This window comes from Clarias gariepinus, chromosome 8 (assembly GCF_024256425.1).
Source record: "Clarias gariepinus isolate MV-2021 ecotype Netherlands chromosome 8, CGAR_prim_01v2, whole genome shotgun sequence".
In the NCBI taxonomy this organism is placed as follows: domain Eukaryota; kingdom Metazoa; phylum Chordata; class Actinopteri; order Siluriformes; family Clariidae; genus Clarias; species Clarias gariepinus.
Window position 1 is genome coordinate 14,056,372 of NC_071107.1, and position 24,886 is coordinate 14,081,257.

General features: G+C 38.6%; 4 protein-coding genes across 4 annotated transcripts; 2 read left to right on the forward strand and 2 right to left on the reverse strand.

The window, feature by feature from the left end:
• The first annotated feature begins 339 nt into the window (after window positions 1-339).
• On the forward strand, window positions 340-3,357 carry lgalslb (lectin, galactoside-binding-like b). Its single transcript, XM_053501402.1, has 5 exons — window positions 340-668; window positions 1,127-1,210; window positions 1,317-1,405; window positions 2,310-2,499; window positions 2,952-3,357. Exons 1-5 carry the CDS (start codon window positions 636-638, stop codon window positions 3,093-3,095), a joined length of 540 nt encoding a protein of 179 aa, XP_053357377.1. The 5' UTR covers window positions 340-635; the 3' UTR covers window positions 3,096-3,357.
• A 7,951-nt stretch (window positions 3,358-11,308) lies between these two features.
• On the forward strand, window positions 11,309-12,258 carry LOC128528463 (uncharacterized). The gene is made up of 2 exons (XM_053501301.1): window positions 11,309-11,777; window positions 11,913-12,258. The coding sequence occupies exons 1-2, from the start codon at window positions 11,403-11,405 to the stop codon at window positions 12,249-12,251; spliced, it is 714 nt and encodes a 237-aa protein (XP_053357276.1). The 5' UTR covers window positions 11,309-11,402; the 3' UTR covers window positions 12,252-12,258.
• Window positions 12,259-13,369: 1,111 nt separating this feature from the next.
• LOC128529326 (uncharacterized) lies at window positions 13,370-16,600 on the reverse strand. Its single transcript, XM_053502751.1, has 3 exons — window positions 15,658-16,600; window positions 13,786-13,981; window positions 13,370-13,657 (listed from the first exon to the last, which is right to left on the reverse strand). The coding sequence occupies exons 1-2, from the start codon at window positions 16,370-16,372 to the stop codon at window positions 13,788-13,790; spliced, it is 909 nt and encodes a 302-aa protein (XP_053358726.1). The 5' UTR covers window positions 16,373-16,600; the 3' UTR covers window positions 13,370-13,657; window positions 13,786-13,787.
• LOC128528849 (uncharacterized) lies at window positions 16,384-18,678 on the reverse strand. The gene is made up of 3 exons (XM_053502008.1): window positions 17,920-18,678; window positions 16,496-17,428; window positions 16,384-16,395 (listed from the first exon to the last, which is right to left on the reverse strand). Exons 1-3 carry the CDS (start codon window positions 17,998-18,000, stop codon window positions 16,384-16,386), a joined length of 1,026 nt encoding a protein of 341 aa, XP_053357983.1. The 5' UTR covers window positions 18,001-18,678.
• Between the last annotated feature and the right edge of the window lie 6,208 nt (window positions 18,679-24,886).

The window sequence follows — 24,886 nt, forward strand, 5'->3', positions numbered from 1 at the left end:
TAAAGTGTAAATGTGGTTGGTTAGTCTCTCTCTCTCTCTCTCTCGCTCTCTCAAGTGTAAATCCAAGGGATTTGATTTATGATTAATTTATTATAGTATTAACCACACTACAGGAGCTCTCTGATTTTTACCAACACTTGATTTAGGCTATTTCTTTAAAAAATGTAAATGTAAACTGTTACTATTTTTCTCACTCCTCCACGCACTGAAAAGCCCCTGTGGGAAATCAGGAAAATTGCACAGAGGGCTATGAACCCTTTACAGATTATTCCCAAGCCGCCTACTATGATGCTTAACAGTAATTTAACCAGAAGAGCCACACACTGTTATTTTGATGTAAGCCAGGCTACTGTTTAGTAGCTACAGTGCATAGCAGGTTATGTGATTTGGGACGTAGCCAAGATTGGATGTAGACACAGGATTAAGCTCCGTCCCAGCTCTTACACACGTCAGCATAATTTCCCACAGCGGTGTGGGGAATGAGACTCGAGCTTTTGTGTCTTGTCTCTCGTTATGCATCTCACATCAGCTGCGTGCCGGTGATCGCGTGGCTGCTGTAACTCTCCTCAGAGAAGGGCGCGCGCCGCTGTCAGATTCCTGTGCTCCTGGAAGCATCCTATGGTCTTCTGCACAAGATGGCGGAGCCGAGCACGGACAAGGACGCGATAGTGAGTATACCGAAGCCTATCAAAATCTTACCTTTTATTTTATTGCGATTGCTTTAACATGTTATGAGTGTTTCATATACAGCGTGAATGATAATGTAAAAATCCAGTGAACACCGCGCGCGTGACATCGCATAGGTTATAGTGTCTGTGTACAGTAACATGCAATCATGGAATAACTGAATAGCCTATATAGGGCGATGTTCATTCAATTATTTAACGCCGAAGCATAAAAGGAGATCTACGGTAGATGCTGATCAGATCTATAGCTCTGTAGCTATATGAATAATATTTTTTCTAACGATCTGTAAGGTGTAGGCTGTTTTTGCATTGTTCATGTCCCCATATTATAACCATAATCTAAATCATAAATGGGATCAAATAGGCTTTTTTGTTGCAAGTTTTGTTCCTGAAACATGCTTTTTTTTATTTTATTTTTTTTACCTTGGATAAAACTGAAGACAACCGAAGATGATCATCTAAACAGTTCATTAGGAGATGCTGGCTTGATCTCTCCTGACAAAGAGGATGTCACACGAATCCTGGTGGAGTAGCCTCTTATCTCATAGTAAAATATAAAAGCTGTGTAATAGGCTACTGCTCATGCCTAGGCTGGTCTTTGACTAATCCTCCTTTATTTTCATCTCACAGACAGTGCCGTTCAAAGGCCGGATTAGAGGGGGGATGAGGCCTGGTAAGAAAATCATAGTCATGGGCATCGTGGATGCAGAGCCAGACAGGTAGTGATAACAATGTCATCACTGTAATTGCTATAGCTCCATGCTGGATTAATATTATTAGAACCATAATGTAAGGCTATTTTATGAATGTTTATTTATAATAATTTTTCATCATGACAATATTGACCTTTGCTTCTACTGATAGTTATTTAACACAGCCTATAGAATGCAAATGACCCACTGATTATTCACTTAAGTTTTATTACTTGCTGGGTGCATCCTAATCGTAAACTCTGGAGATGTGTTTCTGAGGATATTTTGATTGTTGAGTTCAAAAATATGTATTGTGTCAAAATAATTTAGATCAGTCATTAACCAAATTGTTTTAACATACTATAATATGAAATCTTTAAATCTTTAAATCTTTAAAGTGTTCATGAGCATGTTCTGGACTTAGATAAAGTACATGTGTAAATATCAAAATAGGTGTTTACTTAGTCTGATATAAAGATATTTTACAGCAGTTCAGTTGGAGCTTGTGGGTGTGTTATGGCCTTACTGATAAGCTGCACTCCCATTTTGGGATTTTGTAAGTGGAGTCGGCACTGAAAAAGTCTATTTATAAGTCTTTGTGAAATTTGCTCATAATTGAAAAAAGAAACCTTATTTGGCTATACTATTTGGTTACCATAGACATAAAACAGACCAACATTATTTTTTTATTTGACCCTTCTTCCTAAGTAATAGCTGATTTGCTGATTCTCATGATTTAAGCCACATTTTATGGATTTTGAGGTATTTATAGTAATAACTCATGAGAGAAGGAACTTGAATAAGGTATCTAGTACCAGGAGTTTTGTATGGAGATATTTATGGCAAGACTAACTCCACAAGACATCCCATCAAATCCAATTTAAAATAAATGAAAAATTTTTTTTTTGCTAAATGGCTGTTTTGTCTTCAGCTTTGACATCAGTCTAACCTGTAGCTGCAATGTAGAAAAGGATGAGAAGGAGGATACAGATGTGGCCCTGAAACTTAGTGCCCGATTTGCTGAACGGCAGTTCTTGCGGAATGCAAGGGTTTCTGGGAAATGGAGTGAGGAGGAGACCGCCATTCCATACTTCCCCTTCATTCAGGACCAGCCATTCAGGGTAATTATCAGACTTTATCTGTAGTGTGTTTCTGGCCATTGGAATTAACCATTGTTTATAAAAAAAAAAATGTCTTTTTTGTTATGCCATAGAATGTAATAAAGTGTATTTCACAGATTTAATTATTTATTTTTAATGTAATTATTGTATGGGTAGAAAGCTAAAACTCCAAATTGTAGTTTGTTGTACTGTCAATGGCAGCAAGCTTTACAGCAGATGTGTGTGAAGAAGGTTGAGATAATGATGTTAGTGAAAGGGGCTGAAGGAAATGGGTTAGTTTACTTCCATATCAATCAGTCAACCAATACATAGCTGAGATAAGCATGCAAACTGGACAAGTCCTTCCTTTAAGCATACACTGAACTTACAATGTGCAATGCTTTTAACTTTTCCATTACTTCCCACTGCTTCCAATATTACATTTCTCTGTGTTTTTACTACTATCCACACAGATTGAGATCCATTGTGAACACCAGCGCTTTAGGATCTTTGTCGATGGACATCAGCTGTTTGACTTTTATCACAAAGTAAAGTCTCTGCTGACCATTGATATGATCAGGATAGATGGAAGTTTGCAGATCACCAAGCTTGGTTAACACAGCACACTGGTTTCAGAAAGGACTTCTGACAGGTGACAAAACCCACCTTTGCCTGGTGATATTTTGGAAGATCTGAGAGGTTCTGCTCCATCAAACGTATCATCACTACCTACATTCCTTCATTCTATTCTTTCATTCTTTTTATTCCATTTTCTAGCCACATACCTTTTTTTTGGTTGAGATGTAACATGTGAATCTTTGCAATGTCAGTTATGTGTCTCTTTGGGTGTTTATATAATTAAACAAGCCTTGTTGTGTCGACTGCTTCAGGGACCTTGTGTAATTGCTCTATGAGGTACTACCCGTCACTGCAAATACAATTGCAAATATCATTTTTAATTATTACACAAGCTAAGAATTTCATATATTTTTAAACATAAGTTAAGAAATTCATATATTACCTGTCTGAGCGATCACAGTTTTAATAACAGGCAGCAGTGATGATAAACATGTTTACAATTGACAATATGAATAACTGCTGTTTATTGCAACCAGTAATTTGTTCTGGGATAAATATCTTGCACTGACTTAATGTAGAATGTAGTACAATGTAAAATTATTTGGTGTTTATTACCATAATTGGAAATGACGGTAGAATTACCTGATTTTCCACAAGCTATTATGGCCACCGACTTTTCCCTGTTTTTTTAGTTTTCATGTGTTCTACATTGTACATTTATAAATAATAATAATAATAATAACTGTAGGTATATCAGTTCTTTTTAAAATGTAACATGATTCATGCTGATAACCTAACATGGAGGAAGAAGCAGATGAGACCTTGGCTAACATATGCTGTTCACCGAAATCCTAGTTTAATTCCTATGAAATTTACTTCCTGGACTTTATGGCCAATGGATGAAGCTCAATTGTTTGTCCTGTATTTCTTTCATATATTCAAGATATCTTTGTTATTTCTTGCCTCTGCCTAAAACTTTGGTATAATGTTGATTTTTTTTTCCCAGATGGAAGGGCATATGTTCACACAACTGTTTCCTTATTACCTTACACCTTACATATGATTGGGACATAAAAATTATGATTATTATTAGCACCATGTGTGAGTCATTAATTACATCTCATAACTCCTAAGCACTTTCTGAATTTCATGTCTTGCTATGCAGAAGTGCAAAAGGACAGCATTTGTGTCTTTTTCCAGGTCTGTGCGAATATAAAGGTTGATGTCTTAATTATACTTTTTGTACTGGGATTTTACTCATGTCTTTCATTAAGTATTTTAACTAGGCCCTGTTATGTCTTTTTTAAGTGGCTACAGGAATGTGAAATACCCGCATGATTGGAGTAAAAGGTAAAATAATTAGGCTCGCTAAGCACGGATGAACCTTTCTTCACATTGTTGAAACCGATTGGCAAACTGAACTAAATAATTTTTGAAACAGAAAAAAAAGCAACAGACTCTTACAAGATCTCACAAGCCAGAGATTGTGATATAGCCATTATCCCACTGCACTTACACTGATTGTATGGAATATTGTATTTTTTATTTATTCACAGGTTTTACCCTGCAGGTGCTGAAAACTACATATTAAATCAAATAAGCTGTTTTAAAAAGTAATGTAGCATTTGTTTAATTGTTGCTTGGATTTTGTTTTAGACACCTTAAAGAAAATATTTTGCAGAGTTACTGTACCAGTCATTTAGCAATATACGCATAAGGCCATTGTTCAGGTCACACTTTTGATTTTCATTGTAATACCTGTTTAAATTTAACGCTTCCACATGCAGATTCTGTTAAAAATGCAATGAAGTCCGCCATGTTGACCCTTTTATTTGGAAATTTCCTCTCTCACAGTACAACAATGTTTTTGGTTGTTTCACATTGTTTTTCGGACTGTCTGTATACAGTAGGTCTATAAAGCTAGACCACAGTACATATTCTTTTTTTCTTAAAGCATGGGTAAATGTTGTATGACAGCATTGGTGCCTTATACATGGCATTTATATATTAATTATGAATGAATTATTAAATAGTTTATAGTTTAATTATTTTAAAACAATTGCTTACATATTTATCTGATGCAGGGGTGCAGGACCAATGCAGGGGATTACATCATAGCTCAAATATATTAAAAAATGTATGTGAAAAACTGATTGTCAAAAAAGCTTTTTTTTAACGTACAAGACAATATGACATTTCTCAAGTCAACACCATACACCTAAAGTGTATTGCAGTTATAATTGAAGTCTTCATCTGGTGCTGTTTATTTTGCTGCTTGAACTAGTTCTAGAGCTAAGGGGAGGGAGCAAGCTGACCCAAGATCTCTGGATTCATCCAAATTTTGATCTAATGATAAAAGTCAGGCTCCCCATGAACCTGAGTAGTCTCTAGGGTTTACAGATGGATATACGCTGTGCTTAATGTTTTATTGTTTTTAACTGTAATGTAAAAACTCTTACAACAGATTCAAGTGGATGACAGTGTCATGAGCTATACAGTGTTATGTTTTACGACTTTGGATGTATAATGTTTTAATCAGGGTTTATTTTTGAAGTAATGTCATTAAAAGAGTGATTGTGTTGGAGGTACCTAAACCAACTCTTCCCATCTTAAGTAAATTTAAGCAGCATAAATTTAAATTTAAGTAGCATAAAAATATTTTTATTTTAATTCATTCTGAAAATGTGTGTTTTGTCATTCACTGCTGTAATGAAAAGTGTAAAGTATTCACATGTATTAAGGCAGTACCCTTTTTCATTAAGCTAGCTTATGGGTGCCTCATACTAATTGTGGCGGTATAATCAATTGAAAGGGTTAATTGAATATATAAAGTGTATTTATTGGGTCTTTTCTGTTTATGTAGTTTCATTTTTATTTAAATACTCAATATATATGCCCATGGAAAAATGGCTTTGGTATGTAGAACCTGACATTTTACCAAAATCTTTCACTAATTGAATTAGAATTTCTAAGCACTTTGCAAACTGAGTTTAGAATGTATAAGAGCTTACACTGAACTTCTGTAACATGAAAGCATTTTTATAATGTACAATATCAAATCAAACAAGACAAAACACTTGACTAAGCAATACATATTTGCCCTTTCCAGATATTCACAAAATAAACATTTCAGTCACTGAATACTGTTTTTTGAATTTTTACTGAATTTTGCTAATAAAACAGAAATCAATTGCAAAATTTATTCCAGAATTGGAATTGAGGTGGAACAGTTTGAAAAATCATATCAAACCTGCTTTTTACAAAACAGAATGCAGGAACGCATGAAGTCATCAGTGTATTCTTGACCTTATGTTATGCAATTATCTTCTAAGTATTTTCTAAGCTTCTGAATTATCTAAAGTATTTTCTTGTCTTTCCTTTATGTGTCTTTTCCTCTCATTTCATGAAAACATAGTGTTCTGGGCTTACACTCCTTCATGTTAGAATGTAACATACACTTAATCTGCCAAAAATGTAGCACCATTTAGCAGGCCCTTAAATTCTGTTTCTGATGCTGGTGACACACTCTCACTGTAAGAACTTGTTAGGAAATCTGCTTTTCAACTTAGCATTTGTTAAACAAGAGGGTCTTTGTTTAATTATTGTAATGCACCATTGTTTACTCTGTATGGCTGTTGTTCATTGTGCTTTTATGCAGATATTTCTGTACTGTCATTGCAAAATGCTTTGTCACACCTCACACACTAACTAACTAACAGTATCAGAAACATAGTTTATATTTTTCAACATCTGTTTACTTTGCACCCAGTTGTAGCATTCTGATGCCCCTTTATCTGCTAGCATGGTCGACATGGGATGAGGATAACATGCACAATTAGAAGTTGTTTTTTTTTTTTTACTTTTGATACCAACATATGTCACCTGGACGCAATCACACAGCCCAAGTGCACAATACCCCTTAAAAAGATGTGAGTTAGGATGGCCATGATGAATTATCTACAAACCGTGATGGTAATTTTACTTTATATGAGGTCTTAATGTAACAAGACAAGCAAAACTTTGGGTTATCCTAATAATACACATTTTTGTATACATTCTTTTTATAGTATAGTAAGGGACTGTCTCAAATCACACATATCTCCTAATTAGTTTACACAATAATGTTAATACCGGACAATTTTACCAGATTAGGGTAATTTATTACACATAACATACAGTCAAGCCTGAAATTATGCATACCCCTGGCAAATTCTGAGTTAAAATTACTTTTATTTAAACAGCATGTTTTTTTTTTTTTTTGTTTGTTTTTTACCAGAAATGACAAAGGCTTATAAGATGATGGACAAGAGTCATCATTGTGGAAAAAAATATATTTCTCAGCTTTTATTTACATTGGAACAAAAAGTGGCATGTCCAAAATTATTTATACCTTTTGCAAACTGTCACAGTCCATGGGAAAATGCAAAGTTCTATATCATTCCAAATAGTCCAAGCTGTTTCAAAACATCCTAATTACCCTGATTTATTGGGAACGACTGTTTTAATCAAGTCAACAGAAGCTCTTTGCTGTTGGTTCGTGGATAGTCATGGCTAAGACAAAGGGGCTCACTGAAGACCTGCGGCTGTGCATTGTCGCTGCTCACAAGTCAGGAAGACCATATCTAAAAGTTCCAGTGGCTACAGTGCAAAGTATAATTAAAAATGTTCAGCACTGTGAAAAACCTCAGAGGATGTGGTTGGAAGTCAAAAGTGACACCTGTGCTGGCCAGGAGGATAGTGAGAGAGGTAAAAAAAGAATGGATCACCACTAAGGCCATAAATGGCCAAAGATAAATGGGCAAAATTACCAATAGAGACATGTTGAGCTGTTCCCAATGAACCAGGGTAATTAGGATGCTTTAGAACAGCTTGGACTATTTGCAATGGTACAGAACTTTGGATTTTCCCCGGGACTGTGACAGTTTGCAAAAGATATGAATAATTTTGGCCACTTTTTGTTTAAATGTAAATAAAATATGAGTAATAATTTTTTCCACAATGATGCCTCCTAAATATCGTCTTATTGTCTTCTGGGAGACGCCTGTGTCATTTCTAATCAAGAAAAAACTTGCTGGTTAAATAAAAGTAACTTTAAGTTAAAATTTGCCAGGGGTATGAATAATATTAGGCTTAACCGTATATACTCTGGAGCAAAAAAGGATAAACCTGGACTCATCAAACCATATGGCCTTTTTCCAATGCTCCACAGTCCCTTCTTTATTATCCCTAGCAAACTGAAGTCTTCTTTTCAGATTAACCTGATTGATAAGTGGTTTTCTCAAGGCTGTATGGCTGTTTTAACCCAACGTGTTGAGATAATTTTACATTGTACATGTGAAAATGATCTTCCTTTCACTATTAAACATAACCATGACTTCAGTACTGATTTTTTTTTTACGTCACCAAATATCAGCGTTCTTCATTCATGATCATTCATATTCCTTGCTCAAAGATGATGGTTCACATGTGTAACCCACTTAACAAAAAAGCTATTAAAAAATTCATAATTTTTTAAAATGAAAATTAATATACATTATAGGAAAACAATTAATAAAAAAATTATCAAACTGAATATTGCAAAGTGAATGGTTGTAGTTATTAACAATGATAGAGTGGATTATAGTACAGTTAATTTTACATGTGAAATTTCTATAGCAAAAAAAGTTATTAAATTTTTTTCATTTAATTGTCATTTTTTGCAACTCATATTAGACTGTACCAAAGTGCATTCATTTTCATACATACCTTTCCAATTATTATTATTATTATTTTTTATAATAAAACACACCCGACTCTCATTTAACAAAATCTTTTTTTTGGCACAGGAATTGTCTGTATAATCATTTGTTTCATAATGTACCTTAAAATAATTATTAATCAATTAAACATACAAATAAATAAATATACTAATAATCCATACTATAGCCTAACAGTGTAATATGTTTGATGTCCTGTGAGGTATTTCTGTGTAATTTTGTATTCTTCTGTACGGTTGGGTCTTGGTCATGCACTTTTTAGACGGTCCCTTAGTGACTCCATCGCTATAAAGCGGCGGTAAGCAGCGTTTCTGAAAGATTTAGGTCCAGCATACGGAGCCCCCCAGGGGTCATGAGGGGGAAAAAAGAACAAACAGAGCACACGGATTAATAAATCATGCGCTCGGATTAATAAATCATGCGCTCGATTAATAAATCGTGTGCGCGGAATAATGAACCGAGAGCTCGGAATAAAATATCCGTGCGTGCGGACTAATAAACCTTGCGCGCGGAATAATAAAACCGTGTGCGCGGATTAATAAACTTTGAGCACTAAATAATAAACAGTGCGGGCGGAATAATAAACTGAGCGCGCTGATTGGTTTACACGTCTGGATTCGAAGTTATGACCTGGTCGGACATGAACGGAGAGGAAGGAGCTCATACAGCCAGCACAACAACTTTAAGGTATGTAACCAACTTTTAACGTAATATTTACCCATTTAACTTAATTTTAAAGGTTTGTGGATAAGTTTGCATGTTCCACACATTTTATGAGGCTTTCCTGTGCCCCATCTTTTGCTCCAGGCTATCTTTAAAATGCAAATATAGTGTAACAACACCATGCTTCCCCCGAACACACACACACACACACACACACACACTATGATATTCTGCGATCTCATTTTCCATAAGGCTGTTGTTTACTTCAATCGGTTCCGGACCGCGCTGAAGTTGGTTTAAAGTTGGACCTTGGATATTCGCGCGCCGGCTTCCAGATCCTGATTTGCGGCGGAGAATAAATATTAATATAATATTTATAATATGAATATTATTCATATTCAGTCAGTAATTTACAGACAGTCATTAACTCGCGCAGTAGACGAGGTTCGGTCGCCGGACTCTGACAGCGAAGCCGGAGCGCGAATGTCCAACTTCATACCAACGTCACCGCGGGCTAGTCCGGTTTTGGTTATACTTTAACATTATGTATGCTGAATGTAACAATACACAGTCTGTCCTTGCGTTTCTCACAAAAAATATCATGTCACATATGCGGAGTGAATATTTTTTATATTATGTTTAATACCCCGATCTCACCTATGCGGTTTCGCGCAGTGGCCGTAAATACGGTTCATCATGATTACGTTTCATGCATCATGTCATTACATTTCCATCTTTCCACGCGAAAAACCCGGATACCACCGCGAGTCAACCAGTATACAGTAGGTGTATAAAGGGATGCACAGATTGGTCTAAAAGATGCATTCCGACAGACTGACTGAACAGTTCGTGCTTTTTTATGTGTGTATTTGCCGTTTTTGGACAGAATGGATCAGGGATTTCTAGACTTTCTGCAACAACAGCGTGAGTTGGATCAGGGCATCATCTCCGTGTTTGTAAATGAAAAGGTAAGTGCATCGCAATTAGAAGGTTTCACAAACAACTTTTTTTTTGTTTTTAGACTCTAGTATTGACCTTTTTATATTGCTCTATTCCCACATTATACTGTATAAACGTAGAATAGCATAGTAGTTATAATAGCATAAAAGTAGAAGGAAGGAATTTGGAGTAGGACATCACATCGTTAACTCTTTATTCTCTTGTCATCTGTATAAAAGTGCACTAGGGTGTATGGTTAATATTTAACATGTAGGACATCTAAATACTTGAATGAATGGGCAGTTGTAATGCTTTGGTCAGTGTAGACTTGCATAATATTCCTTGAATTATATCTATAATTAAGGATTTGACAAAATCACCTTTTCTTTGTTTATCTCATGTTAACAGGTGGCTGACCTTGGAGCAGAGTATTCCAACTGCAAATAATCGTTTTGCACCATAAATCATTCTTTCCTTTTGGTACTTCACTGACTGGTGAACAGTTACTGCCTTGCCTGGATATTCCCTGGCATGGATAAATCACAGCTAATTGAACTTTATTTTCTTTTGGGTCTTAAATATACAGACATTCTTCACATTCTAAGTGTAAGACATGGAATTATTGTGAGTCTGAAAACACTAAAGCGATTTCTCAAGAAGAATGGATTCTTTCGTCGTAAACACTTTGACAATCTTGAAAATGTTATTCAGTTCATAAAAGAAGAACTGGAGGGCTCAGGGGCCCTGCATGGCTACCGTTGGATGTACAGTAAATGTAAAGACAAGGGATTACATGTTCGAAAAGAAGATGTTCGTTTCATTCTTTCAAGTCTGGATCCAGTAGGCAGAGACTTGAGAAGGCAGAGGAGACTCAACAGAAGAGCTTACTTCGCGAAGGGTCCAAATTTTGTATGGCATGTTGATTCATACGACAAGTTAAAGCCTTTTGGCATATGTATAAACGGAGCCATAGATGGATTCTCAAGGATGATTTTGTGGCTCAATGCATACAACACAAACAGTGATCCCAAAGTTATTGGTGGATATTTTCTCGAGACAGTAAGAGAAACTGGTGGTTGTCCTCGTACTTTAAGAGCAGACATGGGAACCGAGAACAGCTCTATCCGAGACATTCAGCGGTCCTTGCGTCAAAATGATCTTGACTTACAAAGTGGTGAAAGAAGTTTCATCTATGGGCGAAGCACAAGTAACCAAAGAATTGAAAGTTGGTGGGGAATTCTTCGCAAAGAGTGTGTGGAGTTTTGGCTGGAGCAACTCCATAGCCTCAAAAATGAAGGTGTTTTCAATGGGGAATTCCTAGATAAAAATCTTATCATCTTCTGCTTTCTTGGTATCATACAAGTAAGTCATTCTCACACAAAATAATCTCCATTATAAAAACATATGTACATAAATATGTAAACATATTTTAATATTTATTTGTTCTGCATAGACTTCTGTTTTAATGTACTTTTACTCTCCTCTTTCTGTCTTCAGACTGAATTGGATGCTGTCAAAGAGTCATGGAATAGTCACCTTATTCGTCCGTCACGAAACCAGAGAGTTCCCCATGGACGCCCTGAAGTCATGTATTTATTACCAGAACTATACAACACACAGGACTACTTATGCCAGATTCCAGAGGATGAAGTCAACCATTATGAAAATGACTGTGTCCACCGATCCGACATCGTTTGTGATAACGACATCTTTACACTGTGCACCTCCATCATGGCTGAAAATAATCTTCATGTTCCTGGGGACACTTACATGGCATTGGACCTCTACCTTTTCCTACGACAAGAACTAACAAATCGTCTAGACATTGAAAGATAAAGTTTGTGTAAATGGGGCTGTGTTCATGCATGCCAATGTACTGTAAAATTAAAAGAAAATTTATCTTTTCCCTTTACTGGCTAAATGTAAAATTAAAAGTAAATGTCATATTGATCCTTCAGAGGTACGAAGATAGAAATATTTTGGCCCTATAGTCTGCAAAACCACAGATACTTATCTTAACTCATGTGACTTTGACAGACTGACGCCACATCTGGGACTCCACACTACTCAGAACTGAGGAAGCCATTCAGATAAAAGTAGACATTATTTTACAACTTCAAGTCATGTGTTTATGGTTTCTAACAATTCTTTTTTTTTTTTTTTTTTTTTTTACAATGTTTCACAAGTGCTATGCTTTAATAAGCAACATTCAAATTATTAGAATAAAGTGTGAAAGCAGGTCATTGTTTTTATATTAAAGTGCTTAAATTATCATATTTACCTTTAAGGTTTAACAGCATTTTATTAATGTTCAAATCTAACAAAAAATATTAAAAGACAAACAGTAATTTGTGGTACAAAACACTTTATTTAAGACATTTATAATAAAACATAACCAATAAATGTTTTCTGTAAAAGTTTTTTTAAACATCATAGATACATGAACATCAATAACTACACTGAAGTGTTGGGAGTTACTCAAATAATTACCAACTTCTACTTAGAAATGTAGAATTCACTACAAAAATAGTAAACTCAGTAAAACACTTCAGAATAACAAACAACATAAAAAAGTGCATTGTATTTATCACAACAACTTTAACTAAAGAGTAAAAAAAACAAAAAATTCCTACGTGTTCTGAAATGCTTACTGTAGGTATGTTGTGAAAATACCCTATTCCAGAAAAATAAAATATTCATACTAACACATCCATAATTAAAACCCAAATACTAGAATGCTTTTTATATAATAAACTGTCCTTGCTCAAGTAAAGTGTTATTACTGTTTATTATCGTTTAAGCTGAAACCATCAATAGAAAACTATATATTTTTTTATTTATGAACATAAAAAGAGCTAATGAACAGATCTTAGTCAAATTGTGAGAACGTAAAATAATCCTAATCCATCCTAACCATATGTTGTCAGATTATATCTTATTCTGTCAAATTAATGCAGTTCGGTCAAATTTATTTTGCCCTATATCAATTTAAATTTAAAAGACCCTCCATCAAATCAAACATTGTATCAAACATTATATCTAGATATCGATGTGCAAATGAAATTCCCCAAATGTAATTATTCAGTAAAGAAAAACACTATTTGTAAACCTTATTTCACTTAGATAAGAAATCAAATACTGTGAAACACCACTAACATACCAATGTTTAAACTAGTCCAATAGTATTTATTAATCTAAAAATTGGGATGTCCCTGTCAACATTATGTTTGGAGTCCTAAAACCTAGGGAAGAAAAAAAGCAAATGCATATGAACATAAACACACTTCGGTACAAATTGGTCTAAGAAAAATAGATGAATAAATGGAAAAATAATAAATGAATGTAAATGTACTGTGCACCTGAAACTTACCTCTAAATAATGTCCATTACCCACATGTTGGCATCAAGTACACTTGTAAAATCTTCAGCAAGCTCAAGGTATGATCCGTAGTTGTTTGGCACTTCTAACACACAACCACATGTGTGTGACTGGGGGCTTCTGGTAAAGGTGCTCTTTGGCTCAGTGAAGCGCACATGGATGGACTGTGATACAAGTAGATCAGCACCTGTAAACGTGTACAAAAATGATTGTTAATTTGGAGGACAGCCTTTGCTACCTACTCAATACCTCCATGCCACATAAGAACACACTGTTTTCCTAATGGAAAGTGCCCATGTGATGCAATTTTGGTCAACCTTTTAGGAGTAGGAATAAGAACAATTCATTAACATTCTTAACATAGAAAATCACGCTTTTCTCCAGTCGTAAGCGCACATGGATTTCATAAAAGATATGTTTAGACAATTTTAAACCAATTTTAAACCAAGTTTTTTTTAAACCAATAACGTGTATGTAACTGCTCCATTAATGAACATGCTGTATGCTGTCTCTGCTACTGTTTTTTAGTAACAGCAAAGATGCAGCTTTGAAACAGTGACACAGACGGCAGTGTCGGAAATAATAAAATAAACTCTGTTCTTACAGCACCGCTGATCATGCGCAGATTCATACATTCCCACTATATAATGTGAAATCAAAGAAAAACAAGCTGCATTTATTGAGTTCAGGGCATCATTATAAATATATAAATTCAATTATATTTATATATACTATATATACTTAATTACATAATATACATATTAAATTATTTGAGTGTACATGACTGTTTCTTGACATTCTTTGTCATAAGCAGGACTTGCAAACTGAGAGGTGGAATTGAGGCTTTTAGAAGTTGACTACTCACTTTTTACCTTTAGAGGTAAGAGTAGGGCAGAATTTTACTTATTTAATTATTTCTTTACATTTTACTTCCTTTTTTGCAAACTAAACTGTCTGATGAGCACAATGCTTTTACATAACTGATGTTGATTTCATCATTTCGCTTTTCCACCATTTAAAACTACAAAAAACCTGTAAAAACTATAACACCCACTATAACGCGCAGCCTACTTTAAAAGCACGTGACATCACTCTTTAAGAGCAGCAAACTAGGCAACTAGGCAATTTGTGAAAGCATCAATACCATGTGTCAGTTTGCCGCACATACCATAAAGGAGTGTGAGAAATGGGGGTACACTTTGGTAATGAAGTGATGAAGTGTTGCTCAAAAAACATTTGTGTACACTGTCAAATAATTTAATACAGATATATAAAATACATAAAAATAAAATAAAATGAATCAATTTTTTAAAAATAACAGTATATATATATATATATATATATATATATATTAGGACACCTTCTAAGTTTTCGTGGGGATAGAAGTGATTTCCTGTTTTAATAATGTTAAAAGCTTCTACAACTGAAAGCAGGACCAAAATTATATGACTCTTTTGACCACTTAGAAGAGATTTCTTACTCAGAGAGGCTTAGTAAATAAAGGCCCTGGGGTTTCCACAAAATCATGGCAAAAAGCTTAATATAACATCCATCCTTTTGCCTCTTTGGAAAAAGGTGAGCACTACCTCCAGGTATATGATTAGACAGAATACATTTAGAGAAGTTAAGAAGGCCTGGAGACTGATCAGTGTATAGCAGGTTTCCCAAAAATCCTGTATAGGAAGAAGTGGTTGGCATAAATGCAGGAAAATCTGGTGGAAAATCTGGTGGTGTTAGAGATATTTTTTTAATGTACATTATATATTTATAATGTTCCCCAGAACATTTATTTTCTGGTAGCCTAATCTTTAATTATTAGTTACACAAATATCAATTGTGTGAAAATACAAACAAAACCATTACCTGTGCAAAACCGGAGAAATTTTCTCAGGCGTATATCACTACAGGTCCTGATAAATTTTTTAAGGAAATCCAGAATCTGACACTCTCGTTTGTTGAGAGCTTCATGTTGCAACATTGCTACAACCTTCCTGGTTGTGGGAGTGAGACTAGACATCACTTCATCTAGTCCTCCTGGAGGAAGATGGAGTCCCTGCAGAATATTGCTCCAACACTCTGCTACATAGGCTGGGTCTTGCACCATTTCTTTGTGTGCAACTTCAAGCAGAGTTCTCCTCAAATTGTCCTCCGTGACATGTCTTTTAATGTCATGTGCCTCAAGGAATTCAAACCATTCCTCTTTTCCAAAAATGGATTTAAAATCTCTTATTGCCTGCTCTGCAATCTCCTTATCTTCACTTGGAATTGTTTCCAGGAATGCAGCAAGCAGTTCATCATCCTTGATTTCCTGGTGAAGGCAGTGAGAAAGAAAGGGCTTAGCCAAGGCCACAGGAAAGTACTTTGCCATGTTGTAGCCTAACACCATCACTTTGGCCACATTCTCCCACTCGTCTTTCATATCATGCCTGGTCATTGGAACTTTCAGCACATTCCCAGTTGTGCATTTTAGTATAAATGTTTCCCAGTACTCACTCAAGGCATCACGTAAGACCCCACCATTGTCCTCTCCCTTTTCAGCATTGCCATTTGGAAGGACCATCTCAATCTCCAGCAGCATGTCATCAACTGTTATCTGTCCATCTTTAAATGCAGCATTCAGTTCATAAAATATGTTTCCTCTTCGAAGTCTTAGTTTAACAACCTTATTTTCATGATAAAGTCCTATTGATGGAGGTTGTACTACAGCAGTCTCCACTGGAAGAGTGTCATCCAGGACATCATTGTCATATGGGAGGTAAACGTACCCTATTTGGATTTCCTCATCAACTGAAACTGATGTGTTTTGTTCTTGCAGCACGTCAATGCCGTTAAAATTTAACGGTGATGTATTTGACATTAATTTCTCATCATTAGCATCAATAAAAAGAAACCTTGTGTCTGTTGTTGATGTGCTTGCCATTACAGTGTCAGTGGTAAGTTTGATGGGAGTGCTTGTCAACATAGCAACTTCACTGGCATGCTCATCAACAACAATTCCTGTGCTTTTTGAGTGTGTGTGTAAAGATGAAGCTAAATGTGAATCTACTTGATTTGCAGTTAAGTCCTGTGCATTCATGAAAATCCTTTTGCATGACACATAAAGTCTAAGTAGTTTCACTTTTCTCAAATTGTACAGCTGACCAAGTGTCATGGATGAGTCCAGCTCAGCTTCAGTGAAGTCTCTTAGTGTAAATTCAAACTCGTTTATATTTCCAAGCTTGTTTTTTCCCTGCGGGAAAAAGAGATCTTTGCCAATGTTCAACAGCTCATTCACTGGAGTGTCCTTCGATGCCTTGAGATGTCTGACTCCACCTCCTTTTCTTTCTCTGACTTGAATAAATGAGCCTTCGACCTCTTCAAACAAGCCAATTTGATATGTACGGCTGTTTTTGAGGGCATTTAAATTGCCAGCTAATTTTTGAGAACGATCATCTGAATGAGCTCTTTTACCAGTCCTCCGTAGTTGAATTTTTTCTCGTAGACTTTGTGTAGCTTTTGACACAATCGAGGAACTCTTTTCAAATGCTGCCACTTCTCTTCTACAATACTGTCGAATGGCAATTCTGTCTCCAAATTTGGGAACATATTTCATTAGCTGCTCATCTGACATCCCGTTTACAGCATAACAGTCTATCTGCAGAGGAGAGTTGAGGGATTATTGTATATAATAAACAATAACAAGCACAAGAAATGGCACTATAGACTTAAGCCATATTTCAAATTGACACATATCTTTAACATATATTTATAATGCTAAATATTGTAGTATTTGACTAAAGACTGAAAAACGCTAATTGTCAGCCATGTAACCCACGTGCTTAATGTTACGTTTATCCACAAATACTATAAACACAAGATACTGGGATTTTGGCTAAACTACATGTACATAACCCATATACCATACACCCTAGTGCACTTTTATACAGATGACAAGAGAATAAAGAGTTAACGATGTGATGTCCTACTCCAAATTCCTTCCTTCTACTTTTATGCTATTATAACTACTATGCTATTCTACGTTTATACAGTATAATGTGGGAATAGAGCAATATAAAAAGGTCAATACTAGAGTCTAAAAACAAAAAAAAAGTTGTTTGTGAAACCTTCTAATTGCGATGCACTTACCTTTTCATTTACAAACACGGAGATGATGCCCTGATCCAACTCACGCTGTTGTTGCAGAAAGTCTAGAAATCCCTGATCCATTCTGTCCAAAAACGGCAAATACACACATAAAAAAGCACGAACTGTTCAGTCAGTCTGTCGGAATGCATCTTTTAGACCAATCTGTGCCTCCCTTTATACACCTACTGTATACTGGTTGACTCGCGGTGGTATCCGGGTTTTTCGCGTGGAAAGATGGAAATGTAATGACATGATGCATGAAACGTAATCATGATGAACCGTATTTACGGCCACTGCGCGAAACCGCATAGGTGAGATCGGGGTATTAAACATAATATAAAAAATATTCACTCCGCATATGTGACATGATATTTTTTGTGAGAAACGCAAGGACAGACTGTGTATTGTTACATTCAGCATACATAATGTTAAAGTATAACCAAAACCGGACTAGCCCGCGGTGACGTTGGTATGAAGTTGGACATTCGCGCTCCGGCTTCGCTGTCAGAGTCCGGCGACCGAACCTCGTCTACTGCGCGAGTTAATGACTGTCTGTAAATTACTGACTGAATATGAATAATATTCATATTATAAATATTATATTAATATTTATTCTCCGCCGCAAATCAGGATCTGGAAGCCGGCGCGCGAATATCCAAGGTCCAACTTTAAACCAACTTCAGCGCGGTCCGGAACCGATTGAAGTAAACAACAGCCTTATGGAAAATGAGATCGCAGAATATCATAGTGTGTGTGTGTGTGTGTGTGTGTGTGTTCGGGGGAAGCATGGTGTTGTTACACTATATTTGCATTTTAAAGATAGCCTGGAGCAAAAGATGGGGCACAGGAAAGCCTCATAAAATGTGTGGAACATGCAAACTTATCCACAAACCTTTAAAATTAAGTTAAATGGGTAAATATTACGTTAAAAGTTGGTTACATACCTTAAAGTTGTTGTGCTGGCTGTATGAGCTCCTTCCTCTCCGTTCATGTCCGACCAGGTCATAACTTCGAATCCAGACGTGTAAACCAATCAGCGCGCTCAGTTTATTATTCCGCCCGCACTGTTTATTATTTAGTGCTCAAAGTTTATTAATCCGCGCACACGGTTTTATTATTCCGCGCGCAAGGTTTATTAGTCCGCACGCACGGATATTTTATTCCGAGCTCTCGGTTCATTATTCCGCGCACACGATTTATTAATCGAGCGCATGATTTATTAATCCGAGCGCATGATTTATTAATCCGTGTGCTCTGTTTGTTCTTTTTTCCCCCTCATGACCCCTGGGGGGCTCCGTACCAGCAGGCTGTAACAGGAGAAAATCTAAAAATACATTTATTTGTAATAGCTTCTCTGTCTACTAACAAAGTAAGAAAATATGTGATTTGTCATTTTGGTGTGTTTATTTCTTTATAAACAGACGAGAAATCTTGAATGTGTGGCGAATGTCCAATATAAAACCAACTTCACCGCGATACTAGTTTACATGGGGGTCGAAATTTCTGTTTCACAGATTTACTTTGTGATTTTAATCCCGTCCGAATCTGCCATGTCTGTCTTTCTCTTACATGACCTCTGTAAAAATTTCAGAGCAAATTACCAACTGTTTTTCAGCAAACTCGGCGGTCCTCTGAGAAATCTACGGAGCCCCGGTAGTCACCTAGAGGAGAAAAAAAATAAAAATAAAAATCTGTGGCAACAGTTTTGTAATTTGTGCCCTCAGTTTAATAATCCGGTCCCACAACTTCTTAGACTGTTCCCTCAGTTTACTTATCCGTGCACTCAGATTTTGTAATCCGTACCCACAAATTTATAATTCTGTGCGCACGCTATTGCATTCTGTTCCCACAGGTTTGTACACAGACTCCTTTTAGAAGAACAGGAAGCTCCTCGCTACGTGTAAATGAATCTTATTACATATTGTTTTATTGTGGATTATTAAATGTAATACAGCAAACTCTCTTACAGCATGCTTACAGTGATTCTCTAGATATCAATTGTAGCAGCTTTGAGGTAATAAGAATGATTTACATTAAAATATTGTGATAATTTGTGATAATCAGCACGTTACAATTATTATTATTATTATTATTATTATTAATATTATTATTATTATTGTCATTATTTAATAAACCTGGCATTGTGTATTGTAACCAACTGTTTATTAATTGCTTTCTTTCTCTTTTGGAATTCTTTTGGATAAAAACTTATTCTAAATGCATAGCCTAAATGTAACAAAATGCCTACTAGCAGTAATAGTAGTAGTAGTAATTATTATTATTATTATTATTATAACTATAGCATACAAAATAATTAATAAATGCTTAATTTATAAATAACCTATTATAGTTTTGGAAATGTGTTTTTCCGACTATAAAAGGTATACAAGCCTGTGGGAACAGATTGCAAAAGCGTGCGCACAGAATTATAAATTTGTGGGTACGGATTACAAAATCTGAGTGCACGGATAAGTAAACTGAGGGAACAGTTTAAGAAGTTGTGGGAACGGATTATTAAACTGAGGGCACAAATTACAAAACTGTTGCCACAGATTGTTTTTTTTTTTCTCCTCTAGGTGACTTCCAGGGCTCAGTAGAAATCTAATCCCGTCCGAATGCGAATGTCTGTGATTGCCGAAATTTTTTTTCTTTTGTGTTTGGTCAACGTGAACTGCCGTACTATGTCTCGCACGTCGGCATTCAAGTTTGCGCACCAATAATGGATGTATAATCCACGCATCCTGGACATGTGGTCGTGTGCAACGCCCACATGTAAAACACAGACACTCCTAATAAACACGGTGATGTTAGCCCCGTCCGAATGCATACACGAAATGACAGACGTCGTCTGAAAAAAATTCTAACTCAAACGTCGTTTGGAAAACTAGTCCCGTCCGAATAGGGCTTTATTAGCCACGCGAGCTCTCAGCTAACGAAAGTTCTAGAAAAAAAAAAAAATTAAATAACAGTTGAGGAGTAGCTGCGCTTCAGTCGCTAATGCTCATCTAAGAGTGTCATAGTGTTAACTTATCTGAATGAAAAGCGAATTGATTAGATACCCGGCTACTTTAAAACATCACACAGTTACTCCTGAGAATGAAACCTTAAAAAATATCAAGCCCTTTTGAATATGAAGCCATACGTAGCTTTAACCCATAATTAAAATTTCAGAGTGTTGTAAAATTTTTGGTGGTATATAGCCTTATTAATATCTTTTATTTTTATCATAACTAGGTATGGAGTGATGGATGGCGTTTCGGAGCTCCTCAAGCTGATGAAGTTGCTGTGTGGTGTTGGAGGTAGTGAGGGATGGGTCATGAACGATTCGTTCTTTTTAAACGATTCTTTAATGTGACTCAGAAGACTCTTGGGGGGAGTCGTTCATTTTCTACTGGGCACGCATGCGCAAAGCATCGCAAAACCTCTGTAGGTGATACAGTAAACAGGAATGAGTAACTGATAAAGTGGTTAGCTGTGTTATTTTCGGCGAAGTTCATTAAGGAAACATGAAATAAAGTAATAACTTTGACATGCATCCTGTTCTTGGTTTGAGTAGGTAAAACTTAATTTCCATTGTAATTAACTCAGATTGCGCAAAAGGTATATGCAAAGCTGAGCAACTTGAGTGCTGCGCTCCTGTAGGGCTGTGATTGATTTAAATGGTGAGGTTGCATCTAATTGGCTAAAAAGCACAAATGACCCACGTTGGTGCCTGCAAAGTCTCAAACATGCACACACACAAATCCAGGGATATTCACACACACGAAAGACGTTTTTTTTTCACATGCACAGTCCATGATGCATTTGTGAATTTTAAACATTCAGATTTTTTTTACACAGTTGTACATCTGTAAATTGTGTTTTGCATTTGTGAACTTTATATCATGAATATATATATAGTAAACATGAGTTGTTTTTTGTAAATATATATAGTGTGGCGTGGGTGGGGTTGAGTTACAACCATCATGCTTTGCGGGAGGGGTTTTTATGTGTTCACCGTGTTGGGGAAAGGTGTTTGGGGTAGTGGTTTTGGCCAGGTTGTGTGTGTGTGTGGGTAGATGTCTGTTTTAATTAGTGTGGATGTGTATTTATGGAGGTTGGATGTGCTGCTTTGTGCTGGTCCTGAATAAAGTACTCCCAGCCATTTGCATTGGGCAGCCAGAAAGCTCACTTGTCTCTCCAAGTTCCTTCTTAGCGGGAAAAACGCTACATTTGGTGTCAGAAGTGGGATGGAGAGTAACGGGTTAGAGCGCACCCCGGAGCAAGCTACAGCTCCGTGGCCCATCAGCCGGCGAGGCGACCTGCAGCTGCACCTGCCGTCCTACAACGGCGCTGTCGAGCCCCACGCATTCATCGCCCAGGTGGAGCTAGCTGCCGACTTCGCGGGCTGGTCCCCGGCGGAAACAGCCGTCCGGGTGGCCCTCTCGCTGGAGGGCGAAGCGCTCCGGGCGTTGGAAGACCTCCGGGCGGATGAGCGGAAGGACTGGGCGAAGTTGTGGGAGTCGCTCCACTTCTGGTTCGGCGCGGGTGACCGTAACGAGGCTGCGTGCGAGGAGCTGGCAACCCGCGTGCGGAGCGCCTCCGAGCCACTGGGGGCGTTCGCCATGGACCTGAGATCTCTCGCACGCCGGGGTCCTGCGGGGAATTCGGCCATCGCGGCTTCGCGAGCACATCCGGTTGGCGGCACCGGCTTCCCTGTTTGAGGCGCTGCGCGAAGCCGAGCGCGCCGAGCCCATCATGGCAGACCACCAAGGCGAAAGAGTCGAGCGTTTTCCCATGGCTCGGGGCCGCTCTGTAGGTGAACCTAGCCGGGGACAGGGCTACCCGTCGCGGCTAGGCCTCGACTCAGCCTCCGAGATTCCGCGACCACGCCGAGGCCAGGGACCGCCGGACTACAGCTGCAACGTTCTTAGGCCTGAGGACAGCGTACCCCAGCAGCCATTAAGACTAGCTGTGGGGGGCGCTGAGGGGAAGCCGCCTCCCACAGCCGTCTTTGTTTCCCCAACTGCCGGGTTCAACTTCCGGTCAGGACGCGTAGGAAATCGCGCGGGTGTCTACGTAAACTGTGGCCTGGACAACGTTTCGTTACGGGCGCTCCTGTACACTGGCTTTACAGTTTCGCTGCTGCGCTGGGGAGTATTAGAACAAGGCGAGTGCGGTTGTATGCTGCCGGACCCGGCTTTGAGCATTCGCACCATGTCGGGGAGTTATTTGAAGATACGGGCCTGTCGCACAGTGCTAATACAAGTAGGTGCAATCATTCTTTCCCATCCATTCTTTGTGGCAGACATCGAGGATGATTGTATCTTGGGGTTAGACATTTTGGAAAGGTGGGGTGCGGTACTGAATCTCGCGGACGGAACTCTGCGTGGTAACTTCGGGTTAGCCAGGTTGCTAGTGCCCAAAGCGCAGCCGGACGTGTTGGAAGCACGCACCAGGGGGGCGGAACTTCCGGTGGACGCGCCATGTAAACATCCGGTAGCCGACCGAGCGAGGATAATGGCCAAGCTAATGCAGCGTAGCAGTGTAGGGCTTAGTCAGACACAGACCGACACCGTGAAGTCCCTTTTGCACGAGTTCGCGGATATTTTCGCGGTAGATGAGCGCGAGTGCACACATACCAATCTAGTGCAGCACACGATCGATACGGGTAACGCAGCGCCTGTTCGGCTACATCCGAGACACCTCCCATTAGCTAAACAAGCTATCGCTGAGCAGAAGCTGCGTGGGATGCCCGACTCGGGCGTCATAGAGCCAGCCTCCGGACCGTGGTCTTCGCCCGTTGTGCTTGTGCGCAAAAAAGACGAATCGTGGCGGTTTTGTGTGGACTACCGGCGGTTAAACGAGGTGACGCGTAAAGATTCTTATCCGTTACCGCGAATAGATGATGCGCTGGAACATGTTGCGGGCTCGGCGTGGTTTAGCTCGTTGGATTTGCATAGCGGGTATTGGCAAGTAGAGCTCGCCCCGGAAGCACGACCAAAAACCGCATTCTCGATCAGGCAAGGGCTATGGCAATTTCGGCGCATGCCGTTCGGCCTCTGTAACGCTCCAGCGACGTTCGAACGGTTGATGGAGAAAGTGTTGACAGATATTCCTCGCAATCGTTGTGTCGTTTACCTGGATGATTACTGGCGCGAGCTGCTAGCGTCACCCGGCGCGAGCTGCTAGCGGTCGTCGCGGCCCTTAAACATTTTAGGCCGTATTTATACGGGCAATCCTTCCTGCTGCGGACTGATCACGCTTCGCTGGTGTGGCTGCTTAGTTTTAAAGAGCCCGAGGGGCAGTTAGCGCGATGGCTCGCGCGGTTGCAGGACTATGATTTTACCGTTCAGCACCGAGCGGGAAAACTGCATGCTAACGCCGATGCTTTATCCCGCCGGCCGTGCAGCAAAGAGCGTTGTCGGCATTGCGAGCGTATGGGCGCGGACATTCTTGGGCCGTTTCCCATCTACGATCGCGGGAACCGGCTCGAGTGCTGGTGGATGAGGTGTTCAGCCGATTCGACGCCCCGGAGCAGTTGCATAGCGATCAGGGGCGTAACTTTGAGGCAGAGGTGTTTGCGGCGGTGTGCGAGCGCCTCAGGGTGAAAAAGACCCGCACCACGCCCCTTCATCCGCAGAGTGACGGCCTCGTGGAACGCTTCAATCAACCGCTCACCACCCAACTCGCCGTGCTTACCAGCGACCGGCAGAAGGATTGGGACGAACATTTGCCTCTCGTGCTTTGGGCTTATCGCACAGCAGTGCAGGAGTCCTCACAGCTGACGCCAGCTTCGTTAATGTTCGGTCGCGAGTTGCGCACGCCCGTGGACCTTGTGTTCGGGTCCCCTCCACAAGTGGTTTTACCCAGGAAGCCGGGGTTGGATAATTTTTTTTCACTGAAAGACAAACTGTTCCATGTCCACGAGTTGGCACGTAGACACTTGGCGGACGCTCACAGCCGGGGGCGAGACTTTGCTACTGGG

What these genes read in the sequence shown, in the direction of transcription:
- LOC128528463 (XM_053501301.1), top strand. Translation starts at nt 11,403, where the DNA reads ATGATTTTGTGGCTCAATGCATACAACACAAACAGTGATCCCAAAGTT. An exon ending in GCTTTCTTGGTATCATACAA is followed by an intron (nt 11,778 to 11,912) that starts GTAAGTCATTCT and finishes TTCTGTCTTCAG; the next exon opens with ACTGAATTGGATGCTGTCAA.
- lgalslb (XM_053501402.1), top strand. Translation starts at nt 636, where the DNA reads ATGGCGGAGCCGAGCACGGACAAGGACGCGATA. An exon ending in AGGATGTCACACGAATCCTG is followed by an intron (nt 1,211 to 1,316) that starts GTGGAGTAGCCT and finishes TTCATCTCACAG; the next exon opens with ACAGTGCCGTTCAAAGGCCG. An exon ending in TTCAGGACCAGCCATTCAGG is followed by an intron (nt 2,500 to 2,951) that starts GTAATTATCAGA and finishes CTATCCACACAG; the next exon opens with ATTGAGATCCATTGTGAACA.
- LOC128529326 (XM_053502751.1), bottom strand. Translation starts at nt 16,372, where the DNA reads ATGCTGCTGGAGATTGAGATGGTCCTTCCAAATGGCAATGCTGAAAAG. An exon ending in ATTTCTCCGGTTTTGCACAG is followed by an intron (nt 13,982 to 15,657) that starts GTAATGGTTTTG and finishes ACACGTTTACAG; the next exon opens with GTGCTGATCTACTTGTATCA.
- LOC128528849 (XM_053502008.1), bottom strand. Translation starts at nt 18,000, where the DNA reads ATGGATCAGGGATTTCTAGACTTTCTGCAACAACAGCGTGAGTTGGAT. An exon ending in CCGTGTTTGTAAATGAAAAG is followed by an intron (nt 17,429 to 17,919) that starts GTAAGTGCATCG and finishes TCTCCTCTGCAG; the next exon opens with ATAGACTGTTATGCTGTAAA.